Source organism: Bacillus rossius, chromosome 13 (genome assembly GCF_032445375.1).
Source record: "Bacillus rossius redtenbacheri isolate Brsri chromosome 13, Brsri_v3, whole genome shotgun sequence".
In the NCBI taxonomy this organism is placed as follows: domain Eukaryota; kingdom Metazoa; phylum Arthropoda; class Insecta; order Phasmatodea; family Bacillidae; genus Bacillus; species Bacillus rossius.
Genome location: NC_086340.1, coordinates 9,026,563 through 9,040,521, shown reverse-complemented (window position 1 = coordinate 9,040,521; position 13,959 = coordinate 9,026,563). Strand labels below are relative to the sequence as shown.

General features: G+C 40.4%; 1 protein-coding gene and 1 long non-coding RNA gene across 5 annotated transcripts in view; one reads left to right on the top strand and one right to left on the bottom strand.

The window, feature by feature from the left end:
• Nucleotides 1-4,757, bottom strand: part of LOC134538210 (uncharacterized) — a 29,083-nt gene extending 24,326 nt beyond the window's left edge. The window contains exon 1 of the long non-coding RNA XR_010076106.1: nt 4,662-4,757. This is a non-coding gene — a long non-coding RNA (uncharacterized LOC134538210). The remainder of the gene's footprint in view (nt 1-4,661) is intronic.
• The window catches only part of LOC134538209 (ETS-like protein pointed), a 506,080-nt gene that overhangs the window by 399,314 nt on the left and 92,807 nt on the right, over nt 1-13,959 (top strand). For all 4 annotated transcript variants that reach the window (XM_063379310.1, XM_063379308.1, XM_063379307.1 and 1 more), the window contains one exon: nt 6,420-6,626. In XM_063379310.1, coding sequence (XP_063235380.1) covers nt 6,420-6,626 — 207 coding nt within the window. The remainder of the gene's footprint in view (nt 1-6,419; nt 6,627-13,959) is intronic.

Below are 13,959 nucleotides of genomic sequence, written 5' to 3'. Positions count from 1 at the left end.
GGAGGTCATCGAAGTATCCAATATTATATAACTCTTAATACAACGAATGCAAGACAGGTATAGGTTAAGTCTACAGAAATAGCTCTTAACTATTATTAATGACAATAAAATAAAAATAATTTGGCGTCTGAAACCCCACTTTAACCGTTCAGTTATTGTCAGGGATAGTTTCTAAAGACATAAATGCTCTGCTCACACAACATTTTGGTTGATGGAAAGCATTTCCATGCATTTCACACATGTTATCACAGAATAACCTCAGGAATGGAAAACAAAAATAAATATATAAACACACACAGAACAAATCAGTATCAGCTGATGTCATATGTTAACACGCCTAGACAGCGCAGATAATTCCGCGGAATAAATTAAGCTCGGAAAACATTTACAGCACAGACTAAGAGAGTGGACTAACAACGACGAGTTGCAACAAGAACAGTTAATACAGGAATACTATGTTCGTCTAAGCTTTACCAATATTGGCACCTTACATTTCCTATAGCACCTCCAGAGGTGGGAGTTAATTTTTTTCTAAATTATATATATATATATATATATGGTTTACCACCGGTATGGATACAGATACATGCGTTGTCACGACATGTGACTTATTTATTATTATTTATTGTTTATATTTAGTTGTCTTAACCGTATGAGTTATGTAACTTGGCTCCGCAAGGCAAAAAAAATCTGTATTTTTACAAAATATTCCTTTGGAAAACAGTTGCCAAAAAAATGTTTGTAATGCTACAAGATAGATAGTGTAAATTTGTACAACACATAGCTATGGTTAATTTTGCATACATGAAATACGTTTTTCCAAACAATAATGAGTTTTTATTACGGAAATTGGCGCATAATTTTATATTTTAATTTATTTTACAGTCAAAAATTGTTTTAACCTTGGGAAATATAATCGAATATTCAACAGTTTGATTTTATTTTGTGTTATTATGCTTTTTAATGTTCGCGATTAATACTGGGAAGCTATCCAGTGAAAGGTTTGCATATAACGTTTACTATTGGAGGTACTGGGAAAACACAAAGCATAAATGCCCGGGTAAGAATCCGAACCCAGTATTACTGCGAACACTATTTTGTAGTGATGCAGTTGTTTTCTTTCGAATGTACAAAATTACAAATATCTGTAATTTTACATAAATATTTATGTTCCAAATACAAAGAGAAAAAATTTACAGTGCGATTTTACAGTTCTCAAAAGTAGTACCAGGGGTAGCCATTTCCCAGCTGACACTTGCAAAGCAACACATGATGTTTGTTTACAAACACTGTTGACTGAACAACAGTTGCAGAAGAACACTAATACCATTGGTACAACTTTTGAGAACTGTCATATTTGAAACACATTAAATGACACCGACTGTCATTTTTTTTTGTTGCATGTATTCGGTTCACTGCGTAGTGTGCCAAGGCGAAATACATTAGTTATTTCTACTAATTAAAACACGTTACACGAAGCCAGGAGCGGACCCGGAATGTGGATTAAGGGGAGACTTAAATTAAATTTTCTTATACAAATATTACCACATTTCGAATTCAGATATCTAGTGCATTTTATTTTGGGCCAAAAACGTCCTATTATCTATAGCACTGTACTGAAAATAATTCTTCAGTAATTTGGGGGGAAAATATGATTAGGAATTAGGAGAAAACACTAAAAAATTATTTACAGTTTGGGGGGGATCGGGGGTGTTTGTCGCTATGGTTCCCCCCCCCCCACCTCCGTCACCCCGCTGGATACGCCATTGCATGACACCGACTATCATTAATTATTTTTTTTATTTTATTTAACGCTACGTGTATTCGGTTCACTGCGTGGAGCGTCAGGGTGAAATACGTTTAGAGTTATTTCTACTAATTACTGGTTGCGCAGTTCGCACGCAAAGCACAGATTGTGAACGCGCCGCCACTGCTTCGCTTGTGAACTTGCGCAAGCACAATAAGCACAACCTCTCTTCCCCCCCCCCCCCCCTTCACCGGAGATTCGATTAGCGAGCGGAACAATCCCGTGCGACCGCCGAGGTTTTAACGATGTTCAGGGATGACGTCATTGGGATCCACGGTGGCGTGACGTCTATCGTGCGCCCCCCCCCCCCCCCCTGGACCAAGGCATGCCGGTGTTGAGGCGTGAACGGTCGTCTTTTCAATTGTATTGTTCGCCAGTCAACACTCGTGCCGGGAGGTTGTTGGGGGGGTGAGGGGGTGACATGTGAGCGAGTCACACAGAGATGTGTGTGTACATGTAGCCTCGGTAACGAGCAAATATTCACGTGTTCTCAGTGTCGCAAGTATGCTTTTATTGTGACTCGAAATTTAACGAAGGATTCTTTAAAATAATGCCGAGCGTGATATATGTACGTACTCAAATTGTGTGTTCAGCTACATTTCTGGACGCGAATCACACGTAGTTTCTGCACCCGCCGCTAGAATTCGTCGCAGGAGAATTCGATTCGCAGAGCGAAATTTTAATATATATAAGTAAAAGCTAATTTAAAAAAAAAATGAAAAAATATTAAACACCTTATATGACCTGATTTTTACACAAGGTTTTTTTTAAATTGAAATACAGATCATCTTATTAAAATTCATTGAATAGTTAATACTGTAAATTTTCCACGTGGTTACACATTTCCGTTCCATGCGACGTCCATCCCATTCACGAAATTACTCCTACAAAATGCCGCACACCGAGAGAGCAGAGATGAGATGGTACACATCGAGAAAACAAGAGTTGTGGCTGCCAAAATAAATTTCGATTAAGACTCCACAACTAAATTTTTTTTTATCGTCCACGAAGTAGCTAATTAGTAGGGACAGGCATGTTTCGCGAAAAGATTTCGAGACTAGATGAAAGTTAAAACATTATAGCATCGTCTGTGTTTCGTGATTGGGCGAGTTTCTCCCTGGTACATTTCGATTGTAACAACACCAATCGCAGTGATTCAGTGCGGAAGCAAACGCATTCTGAGTGGCTCGGTCAAATAAGTCAACGACTTCCCTCGAAGACGGCCGCCAATCACAAGGAAGAAACCACAGGTGCGGGTTTACCTTGTTGCATTCTAATAAGTGTTCAGATCTTTTCGCGAAAAATGCCTGCCCCTACTAATTAGTAACAGCGAAATATTGTCACTCAAAAAAGGTCTCGTCAGACTACAAAATTACTTTGTAATTAATAATTTTTGTAATTAATAACTTTGTAATAAATGTATATTGACGATATACGTTTGTGGTGGTAACATCTTTTTTTTTTAGTGGTTTAGTAATAAGGTAGCCTAGTCTTACGAGCCACGGTTTTACGTGGAACATTGCTTCAAATGTAAGCTTTTTAAATGACGTCATGTCCAATAGATCGCCCGTGATTTAAGAACTGCCACGCCTTCATAATGAGGACTCGGTGCACGCAACGATGGTGTGTCTGACGTTTCGGCGTACCTTGCTTCAGACATCTTCAAGGGCGATTTACAACAAAAAACAACGATTTAATGCGAATTCTTTGACATGCTTCATTGCAGCTTTGCACTGTTTGTCATGGGAAAAATTCATAAGTGCAAAATAAATAAAAATTGAAAAAATAAATAAATCCACAGGAAACAAGCCTAAATCAGCTGAAGTCAAAACAGATGTACCCAACGATGAACATAAACAGGTATTATGGACAAATGGACGACACCGACGAACAGAGTAGGTTTCCTATGGCAAAACAGTTGTGACCTTTCGGAAACTGGCATCTGTTCCTGTGTTGTTCGGCTTTGCCTTTGTGTTGTCCAGAATATCTGTTTAGTTCCATCGTTGGCTCTATCTGTTGACATCATTTAATTTAAACTTGTTTTCTGTGAGTTTATTTTTCATTAGAGACCGGAAAATTTCGCGGATTCATTCGGCGATAGGCTAAAATTAAAATACATATACCTCTTAGATGATTTTGCTATTGGCTTACTGTTCATCTGGACGAATCTCCACCAATTATAAACCCTCAACCAAATAAGGATCGAATCACAGACAAACCAGCCGAGACGACTTACAAGTCGGCAGCCAATGAACTTGCATTATTTGCCCAAGTGTACAGGGGAATGTGCAGTCTATCCTGAAGGCCATCGAAACCGCAAATTTTTCTGGTCCCTATTTTTCATATATTATTTTATATTTATGAAATTTTCCCATGACAAACAGTGCAAAAATGCAATGGATTATGTTCAAGAAATAAATTGTAAATCAAGATTTCCCATTTCATGAATCATTTAAAGAAGTAATAACTAGAGACATGCAAAATTCGCGGATTCATTTCGCGATAGGCTAGCATCAAAACAACTATACCTTCGTACCGCTTCTGCGATTGGCCCACATTTTATCCGGGGAACTGTGTGCCAATGGGAAACACTAAACCAAGAAAGTGCCGAATTACGGACAGCCTAGTTGAGACGTCTCACGCGTCAGTAGCCAGTGAACAGGTGTCATTTTGCGCGAGTATTTGAAGGACTGTGGAGTCTATCCTAGAGGTCAATGAATCCGCGAATTTTGCAGGTCACTAGTCATTACTTTTTTTCAAGAACTATTTCTGAAATTCTAACTCGATACCCTTCCGTGCCATCCTGTTTTCATGCAGGTATTACACTTGGTGAATACCAGTTGAAAATACTCACGGCAGAGCGGACAAATGGCGAGGGAGTCGTCGAGCTAGGATCTCAGGAGTGGTTCTAGACGAAAGTGGCGGGGGTTCGCCGGTCGGACCTGGCAGAACTCACCAGCGCGGCTGGGGGCTGAAGCGGGCGGCAGTCGAGGAGTCGACAGCCGCGTCGAGAAGTCGCGGAGAGACTGGCGCTGTTGGCCTCCGGGGGTCCCCCGGGGCACCGCCGCCGCCGTCAGGAAAGGGATGTCGAATGTCCGGGAAGGCAATGAAAAGCGACGACAAAACCCTCCCTCTCCTCCCCTTTCTGCCGCTCCATATAGCTCTCTCGCCCTCCCCAGGATATCCTGATTCCTGTTTGTGTTCCGCGGCTCTCTCCCCCCCAACCCATTCCCCCCTCACAACTCTCAGCACCGGGGGAGCTGAATAAACCCAATAGCTTTTAATCGTCAATGCCAAACGTCAATAGATATTGTGGCAGACCTTCCTACCCCCACCCCCTCCCACCCCGATAGTCCTCTCCCGGAACCCCCCCCCCCCTTTTTCGCGTCTAATGAGAGGAAGCGCGACAATAAACTGGGACCCCGGCCACTTCCGCAGGCCGGCGCAGCTTTTTCGGGTCCGACGCAGCGCGGGGTTATGCCGTCCCGGGCTACTCCCCCCTCCCCCCCCCCCTTACCCTGCCAGTACCTCGTCCCGTCGGCGTAAACTCCGCGGGATCCGGGCACTTGCCGCTTCCGGTCCTTGCACGTGGTGGCTGTCACTTCCCCCGGCCGCATGATGGTCCAATACACAATAGTCTTGTGTATTCCACCAGCTAGCCGGAGCTTTGATCAGCATTTCCCGTTCGTCGATTAACATTACACGGCACACATAACGTGTACAGTATATTTTTATGCATGAATTTGAGTGTTGCAGAGTTAGGATTCGTTTATAATTTTGCGTGATACCTCACCTGCGTATTTGAATGAATTTTTTTTAATTTTTTCTGTATACTATTTATGTGTATTCAAAGTGTTCGATGCGTAACGAATTTCAGTGTTTAAAACCCAACATGATTTATGAGTAGAGACAGGAAAAACTCGCGAATTCTTTTCGCGATAGGCTAAAATACAAATAGTTATACCTCAGTGTTGCCTCTGCCATTGGCTCACAACTCACCTGGACGACTCTGGGCCAATGAGAAACGCCCGACCAAAGCTTTATACGAATCACAGGCTGCTACGTTGGGACGTCTCACAAGACAGCAGCCAATGAGTGGGTGGCATTTGACCGAGTGTACGTAGAACTACGAAGTTCATCCTGCAGGTCATTGAACCCGCGAATTTTTCCGGTACCTATTTATGAGTGAAGTTTGGTATTGGTAGGGACCGGAAAAATTCGCCGGTTCAATGACCTGTAGGATGAACTCCATAGTTCTACGTACACTCGGTCAAATGCCACCCACTCATTGGCTGCTGTCTTGTGAGACATTCCAGCGTAGCAGCCTGTGATCCGATAAAGCTTTGGTCGGGTGTTTCTCACTGGCCCAGAGCCATCCAGGTGAGTTGTGAACCAATAGCAGAGGCAGCACTGAGGTATAACGATTTTTATTTTAGCCTATCGCGAAACGAATTAGTGAAATTTTCCGGTCTCTGGGTATTGGCATCCCAAGCGCGATGGAAGTCAATGAATAAACATTAATTTAAAATATATTTTTTTTTCGGGTGAATGGTTAGTTTTCCCCGGCATGAATGCGCGGTATAATTCAAGGACGTCGTGTGATTGGTTCCAGACGTGGAGAAGGAAAGAGCCGCGCTGGAGAACATGCCGCCCAACCTGTACGACGCCGTGAGCGTCCCGGACCTGAGCGACTTCCTGGGCGCCTACCACCACGTGGACCACAAGCCGCCCGGCGCCGCGCACAACAACAACAGCAGCCACAACAACAACAACACGGCGCCGGCGCCGCCGCCCCCGCACGCCGCCTTCCTGCACGACGGTGAGCGATTTTTATTTTTTTCTCTAACCTAACTGAAAACAAAGTGCATTTTGGAGGGTTGTCCGGGGTTATGGGAGGGACCTAGGTGCGTCTCAAGCCGAAGCCTACACGTAGAGACCCCGGAAATTTCGCGGATTCTTCAGGCCTCAGGATAGAATTCAATGTTATAGGTAGAGACCGGAAAAATTCGCAGGTTCAATGACCTCCAGGATAGACTCCACTATCCTCTACACACTCTGACAAATGCTAACTGTTCGTTGGCTGCTAACTTGTGAGTCGTCTAAACCGAGTGTCTGTGATTCGACACTTCCACGAGTGAGGGTCTCTAATTGGCCCCTCATTACTCCAGATAACAGTGAACCAATGGCAGAAGCAGCATTAAGGTGTAAGTATTTGAATTGTAGCATGTCACGAAATGAATCCGCGAATTTTTCAGGTCTCTAGGTACAGGTGTGCTCGACCCATGTTTACTTTCCCACTGGTTGATTTCTTAGCGAGAACATTTTTTATCCTTGTTATTCGGCACTGCCTGATTAGCTTACTTCTCTCCTTGCTGTTGGCTCACGGTCGTAGACGGGCGTGTCCAGATAACTGCGGGCCAATCATGAACACAGTGCGAGATTGTGAAGGTTTGCATTCTAGCTTGCGACTGAATGAATCCGCGAAATTTCCGGGTCTCTGCCTGTACGCCTAGTCATGCTGGGATTAGCCGTGCAGGGAGAGGGTCGCGTGCATCGTGTGCTAGAGAGGGGATTGGCCAGCCATGGCAACGATTGGCGTCTATGACTAACTCCCCTCACTCTTAAATCTAGACTATAACTAGAGATAGGTTGGGGCCAGTGTAAAACCTACATGGACAAAGGGAAAAAAAACCCTGGGCGCATTCATGAAGGGATGCAAATCGGCATGCATTACGTGTAGGAATTTACAGGAGACAAGAGGATGGTCTGGATGAAGTGTTGGACAGAGTAGAAAAACGACGGCGAGTGTCCGTCGGTCCGTCCCGAACACTCCCGAGCACTCCCGAACACTCCCGAGGTTCGCCGCCCGCTCGCGCGACGTCGCTGGCGCCTGCGGGGGAAAAACAAACAAAAACTTTCTTTGCTTTCACGACAAAGAAAATAAATCGTTTAACTACGAACCACTGCATAGTATGTATGAAGTGGCTCGGCTTCTGGGTTGTAGCCTGCGTCCTCGGCGAATAATTCACCGACGTTTTCGGTCGACATTGCAGTCGCCATCATCAGGGAGCAGTAGGTAACTCTGATCTCTGATTATGGCGACTGCAATGTCGACCGAAACATCGGTGGATTATTCGCCAAGGACGTGTGGCTACAACCCAGAAGCCAAGCTACTTCAGACAATGGCCGTGAAAGCCTAGGAACATTACTGCAAATTTATGTTTATGCAAACGTACATATTTTAAAAAAATATATATATTCGTGTTAAGCAGAGGGTCACCAGGCAAGCATGTTACTACATGGACACTGCGTTGAAGAGGTTTTTTCGTCCATCTGATGGTTTGCGCCGACGTTGGCTGCATCGCGGTATCACTATTTTAAGGCAGTGACTGTGTACAAATACGTTTTTATTAATCATCATCAGGCGTGCTCAAGGGACATTTCCTGCAATGTTCCAGCTATTGCAGTATGGCGATGGTTTATGGTGGAAAGTGACTTCAACTTCGTCATAGCACGCCATCTTCCGACATTCATAACTAAACGAGTCTTGCTTTTTCCTTCTGCGATATCAGTAGCAAAAAAAGAAAAAAAAACTTCAATCATCATTAAAAACAGCTCAGCTACAGTGCTAATGGCAAATTTGGTTACTATTTCTTTAAAGAAAAAGTATTCGTTACAAGCGAAAGTTTTGTAAGAGTAAAGAAATGTTAATGTTACAAATGTATCGAAATAAAAAACTTTTTTCTCCTAATTATAACATGTTTTTATACCATCGTTCATTTAATGTCAGATTGATTTAATTTCGCAATAAAAGTGAGCATTTTTTAAAAAAATTTGCTATAAAGGAAGTATTTACTAGTGGAAAATTACGCACTCAGTGTGTTTTCGTAAACGAAATTATTGAATCATTTTTGCGTTGGTTTCAAGTGCCACGGTTATTTAGACACTCCTACAGAATAAACCTGTTTCAAGATTTTTTTCCTCTGTGAGAACTTTTTAAGCTCTAAGCGATCTGATGGGACAGAGCGAAGCGAACTGCTAGGGAGAAAAAAAAAACAGAGTTGCAGGGTTTGTAAGACAGCTATCTCGTATGCAAATGAAACTGGAGTCGTTTTGAAAATTAATTCAGCCCCACGTTAGCGAAGGCCCTTAATGTGGCTTTAATGTTGCTCTGGACCTCGCAAGCCTTCTAATTGGTTCGTGGTCTCTCCTGCAGTTGTCCGTCCGGCTCTGCGTTCATCTCGCCAGCCAATCTGCGCGATCGCATCTCAGCGCAGTCCATCATTCCTTCTGCTGTGTTCGCCTTTCGCTCGCGATGGTTGCGTCGCTGTCTTTGCAAGTCTGCGCTCGGGAATTCCCATTTCAGCGTCTGGACAGGAGAGAAAAAAAATTTCACAGAACTTAATTTTGTTAATGCACAATCTATTTTTTTTTTATTGAATATCTAACATTTATTTCCACGCATTACAGTCTATCATTTTCTTGTGCTTCTTCGTTATATAAATATATAGGTATATGATTAAAGCCATTAAAATTCCTCTTTTTTTCCCCCTTCTGCTAAGCCACGTCATCCAGATGTGAATAACCTCGAAATGAATTTTGTCGAGGGAAAAGAAAATAAGAGGGTGGCCTGAGGTCAGTGGCGGATCCAAGGGGGGGGGGGGGGGCCACCAGGGGCAAGTGACCCCCCCCCCTCCCGAAAAAAACCTGTTGTCTGCTACATTAATATTGCCGACAAAGATGATTGTTTCTGAAGCCAATAAAATATTTTAATATAATTAATGAATTTCTTGTAGAATCATACAATCTGGTGGTTGGATGTTATGTGTAGTGTGAGTAGATTAAATACAAATTTAGTAATTTTAAGACATATTTTTCTCTGGCTATTCTGAAATCCTAGAGTGAACCTCTGGATCCGCCACTACCTGAGGTATGGTTTCTAACGCTGCTGAAAAACGTGTTCGGATCTACTCACCTCGCTCAAGTCTTTTTGGCGTTGAAGTATTTTACTTTTTGCGTGGCGATCAGACAGTCTTGGGTTTCACTTGTCTTTAATGTATCCAAAATAAGTATTTTTTTTTTTTCAGTGGCAAATTTTTTCTAATGTTTGATGATTTGGGTCTTTCAGTAAAGTGAAATAAATTTATCTGCTAGAAATTTTGGTGATGTCATGAGTACACTATAAATCGAATAGGGCCCACGTGTGGTATCTGTTTAGTCATCACGGGTAAAAGTCAAAAGTACGATTAATGCAACTAATTCTATACCTCTAGAGTTAGAAGGCAGATTATGTTTTAAAAGTTAAATTTATATCGAACTACATACAACACAGACACTAAAAAAAAATTATTTATAAATTTTAAAAAGCATTGAGAAACACTTTTAATTTTACTATAATAAACTGTGGCGAGAATTTTGCACATGGGGTTAACCGACACGTCATAACTGGATGCTGTACACTGTCCATATGTTGACCTACATGCATTCAATAAGAAGAAAACATTAAAATCTACTGACTGTTTTCCATAAGCCATAGTTCTGACATCAAAACGTTTCACAGTCACGCTTATGCTAGTGCAGGCAGGGCCCCCCTGCCCCCCCACCCTTGGGATCTATGCCCAGGGGGTGCTTGATATCATTTGTCTTAAATTTTATATCACTACTTTTAGGATATAGTCATATACGAAAATGAAAGAAGATAGCACCCCACGCTTTTAGTTATACAGAGTTGTGGTGCATCGGACAAAAAACTTAAATTTAAATTTAATTTTTAATTTTTTTAGTTCATTCAACGATAAAAAGCGATTTATTTTTTATTTTTTAAACTATAAGTTTATTTTTAAACTGTTTTTTTCTTTGTTTCATCAAAACCTTCGAAAATAGATATTAATCCTACTTAGCGTGTTGGTGTGCCAAATGAAACTTATGGTAGCGAAACTATCCTTTCACTTTAATGGTCATAAAAACAATCGTAACTTAAAAAAAAAAGATCTACTTGAGAAATTTTAAAAATTACACCATTTAATTCACGTGATGGTGCTGCTATCTGCAGGAATTTTGGCGTGGCTAATGCATCGATGGTTGCAAAGTCGTCCGCGAGAAATGCACTGAAATCAGTTTCTAGCCTCGTGCAGGGCGCAGTTTATTAAAACGGTCGCCTTAAAAATAACATGACAGGGATTGATTGGGTTTTTGTACACGGTCTGGAATACGGCCCGCGAGTCAGGTTACTGTTGTATCCCAACAAGTAGCCCAGGAAACAAAGGTTTCAACCTGTGAAAAATTTGTCCAAAGCTGAATTTTTGCACAGTGGTAGATTCGACTATGCTTAATAACATACCGAAAGTTTACCGCTGTAGACCTTGTGCGTATCACTGAAAATTTGCAGTTAAGTCCTAGATGACAGCGACTTGCAGCAGTTCATTAAAATGCTTCCCATTTTCGCACTTTTAACCGTAGACTCTCGATAGCTATATGAAAATAATCTTAAAGCACTAATACTCACATTTATAATGAATAAAGTTCTAAAAGTTAATATTAAAGGTAAGAAAAAATTGTTAAATTAATGAAATAAGTTTTTTTACATCAGTCAAGGCAATAAAAAGACAATTCACTTAAAAATAAAGGGTCTTACACAAATATTTATTTAACAATAGTTGTTGTATAGTTCTTAAGCTTTACATGGACATATCTCTCAAAAGTCTAGCTTAATTTATAGGATCACTAGAGACTCCCGAGCTTATCAATGTCGTCTACGCACTGCGACAGAGCCACAGCCGCAAGCGCTGTGGCCACTCTCTCCCACGAAATCGAAGATTTTTAATCTTTGTAAAATTTGCTCCTAACTGAAATTTAAAACAGTGGTAACATTCAAGTTTTCTAGCAACATTTGAAATGTTTACCTCCGCAAACCTTGCGTGGAACACCGAAAACGAGAAGTTAAGTCCTAAATAATACTTTATTGATAATACTCACCAATATGGCACTAAAACGTAATTACTATAGTATACTTTCAGAATAGCAAACCAAAACTTACTCAAAACATTATTCTCAATGATTAAATTTAAAAATCTTTCACTACGTTTGACTAAATATGATATTTATTCAATAATATTAGAAGAGAGGTGTTCTGAAAAAAGGGCACAAATGAAAATACGTATTACAAAAACACGTAGAGCCCGATGTGAAAACATTAAATAAAAGTAGTTGCAAAGTTCTTAAATTTTAAATTAGTTTATTTGTTGAGAGCTTGGTACAATGTGTCTGACCGCTAAAGCGATCCGAGCCGCGTAGTGTATACTACTGCGAGGTTGTCGAAGTAGGCTCGGGTCGGGACGAATTTCGCTGTATAGTAACAAAGGTTTTTAATACATGGAAAATTATCCCAAAGAAGAAACTTTGTACAGTTGTAGAATGAACGTTTCTTAGTAACATATCAAAAGTTTACCGTTGCAAACCTTGTGCGTCACGCAAAAAACGAGCAGTTAAGCCCAAAATGACAATTTTTTGCAACGATCCACAATAATGGATATTGCAAATGCAGTTTATGGAGTAGACTGACAGTATGGAACCCAAAATAATCTAGAAACATTGCCCTATCTGAGGATAGTGATAAAAAGTACAAAGTTTATACATCTTTCTATAAAATAGACAATTTAAATCATTATAGTTAACGAATTCACTTTCATTCAATTTTTAGGAAATATAAATACATTTTACATAAACTTAAAGAGCCCAAAATGGAAATCGCTTAGAGTAAACGTTGTTGCATATTTATTCATCTTTAAATTGGTATATTTTTTAAGTGTCTCATACAATTAGTCTGACCGCTGAAGTGATCCGAGCCGCGTAGTGTATACTACTGCGAGGTTGTCGAAGTAGGCTCGGGTCGGGACGAATTTCGCTGTATAGTAACAAAGGTTTTTAATACATGGAAAATTATCCCAAAGAAGAAACTTTGTACAGTTGTAGAATGAACGTTTCTTAGTAACATATCAAAAGTTTACCGTTGCAAACCTTGTGCGTCACGCAAAAAACGAGCAGTTAAGCCCAAAATGACAATTTTTTGCAACGATCCACAATAATGGATATTGCAAATGCAGTTTATGGAGTAGACTGACAGTATGGAACCCAAAATAATCTAGAAACATTGCCCTATCTGAGGATAGTGATAAAAAGTACAAAGTTTATACATCTTTCTATAAAATAGACAATTTAAATCATTATAGTTAACGAATTCACTTTCATTCAATTTTTAGGAAATATAAATACATTTTACATAAACTTAAAGAGCCCAAAATGGAAATCGCTTAGAGTAAACGTTGTTGCATATTTATTCATCTTTAAATTGGTATATTTTTTAAGTGTCTCATACAATTAGTCTGACCGCTGAAGTGATCCGAGCCGCGTAGTGTATACTACTGCGAGGTTGTCGAAGTAGGCTCGGGTCGGGACGAATTTCGCTGTATAGTAACAAAGGTTTTTAATACATGGAAAATTATCCCAAAGAAGAAACTTTGTACAGTTGTAGAATGAACGTTTCTTAGTAACATATCAAAAGTTTACCGTTGCAAACCTTGTGCGTCACGCAAAAAACGAGCAGTTAAGCCCAAAATGACAATTTTTTGCAACGATCCACAATAATGGATATTGCAAATGCAGTTTATGGAGTAGACTGACAGTATGGAACCCAAAATAATCTAGAAACATTGCCCTATCTGAGGATAGTGATAAAAAGTACAAAGTTTATACATCTTTCTATAAAATAGACAATTTAAATCATTATAGTTAACGAATTCACTTTCATTCAATTTTTAGGAAATATAAATACATTTTACATAAACTTAAAGAGCCCAAAATGGAAATCGTTTAGAGTAAACGTTGTTGCATATTTATTCATCTTTAAATTGGTATATTTTTTAAGTGTCTCATACAATTAGTCTGACCGCTGAAGTGATCCGAGCCGCGTAGTGTATACTACTGCGAGGTTGTCGAAGTAGGCTCGGGTCGGGACGAATTTCGCTGTATAGTAACAAAGGTTTTTAATACATGGAAAATTATCCCAAAGAAGAAACTTTGTACAGTTGTAGAATGAACGTTTCTTAGTAACATATCAAAAGTTTACCGTTGCAAACCTTGTGCGTCACGCAAAA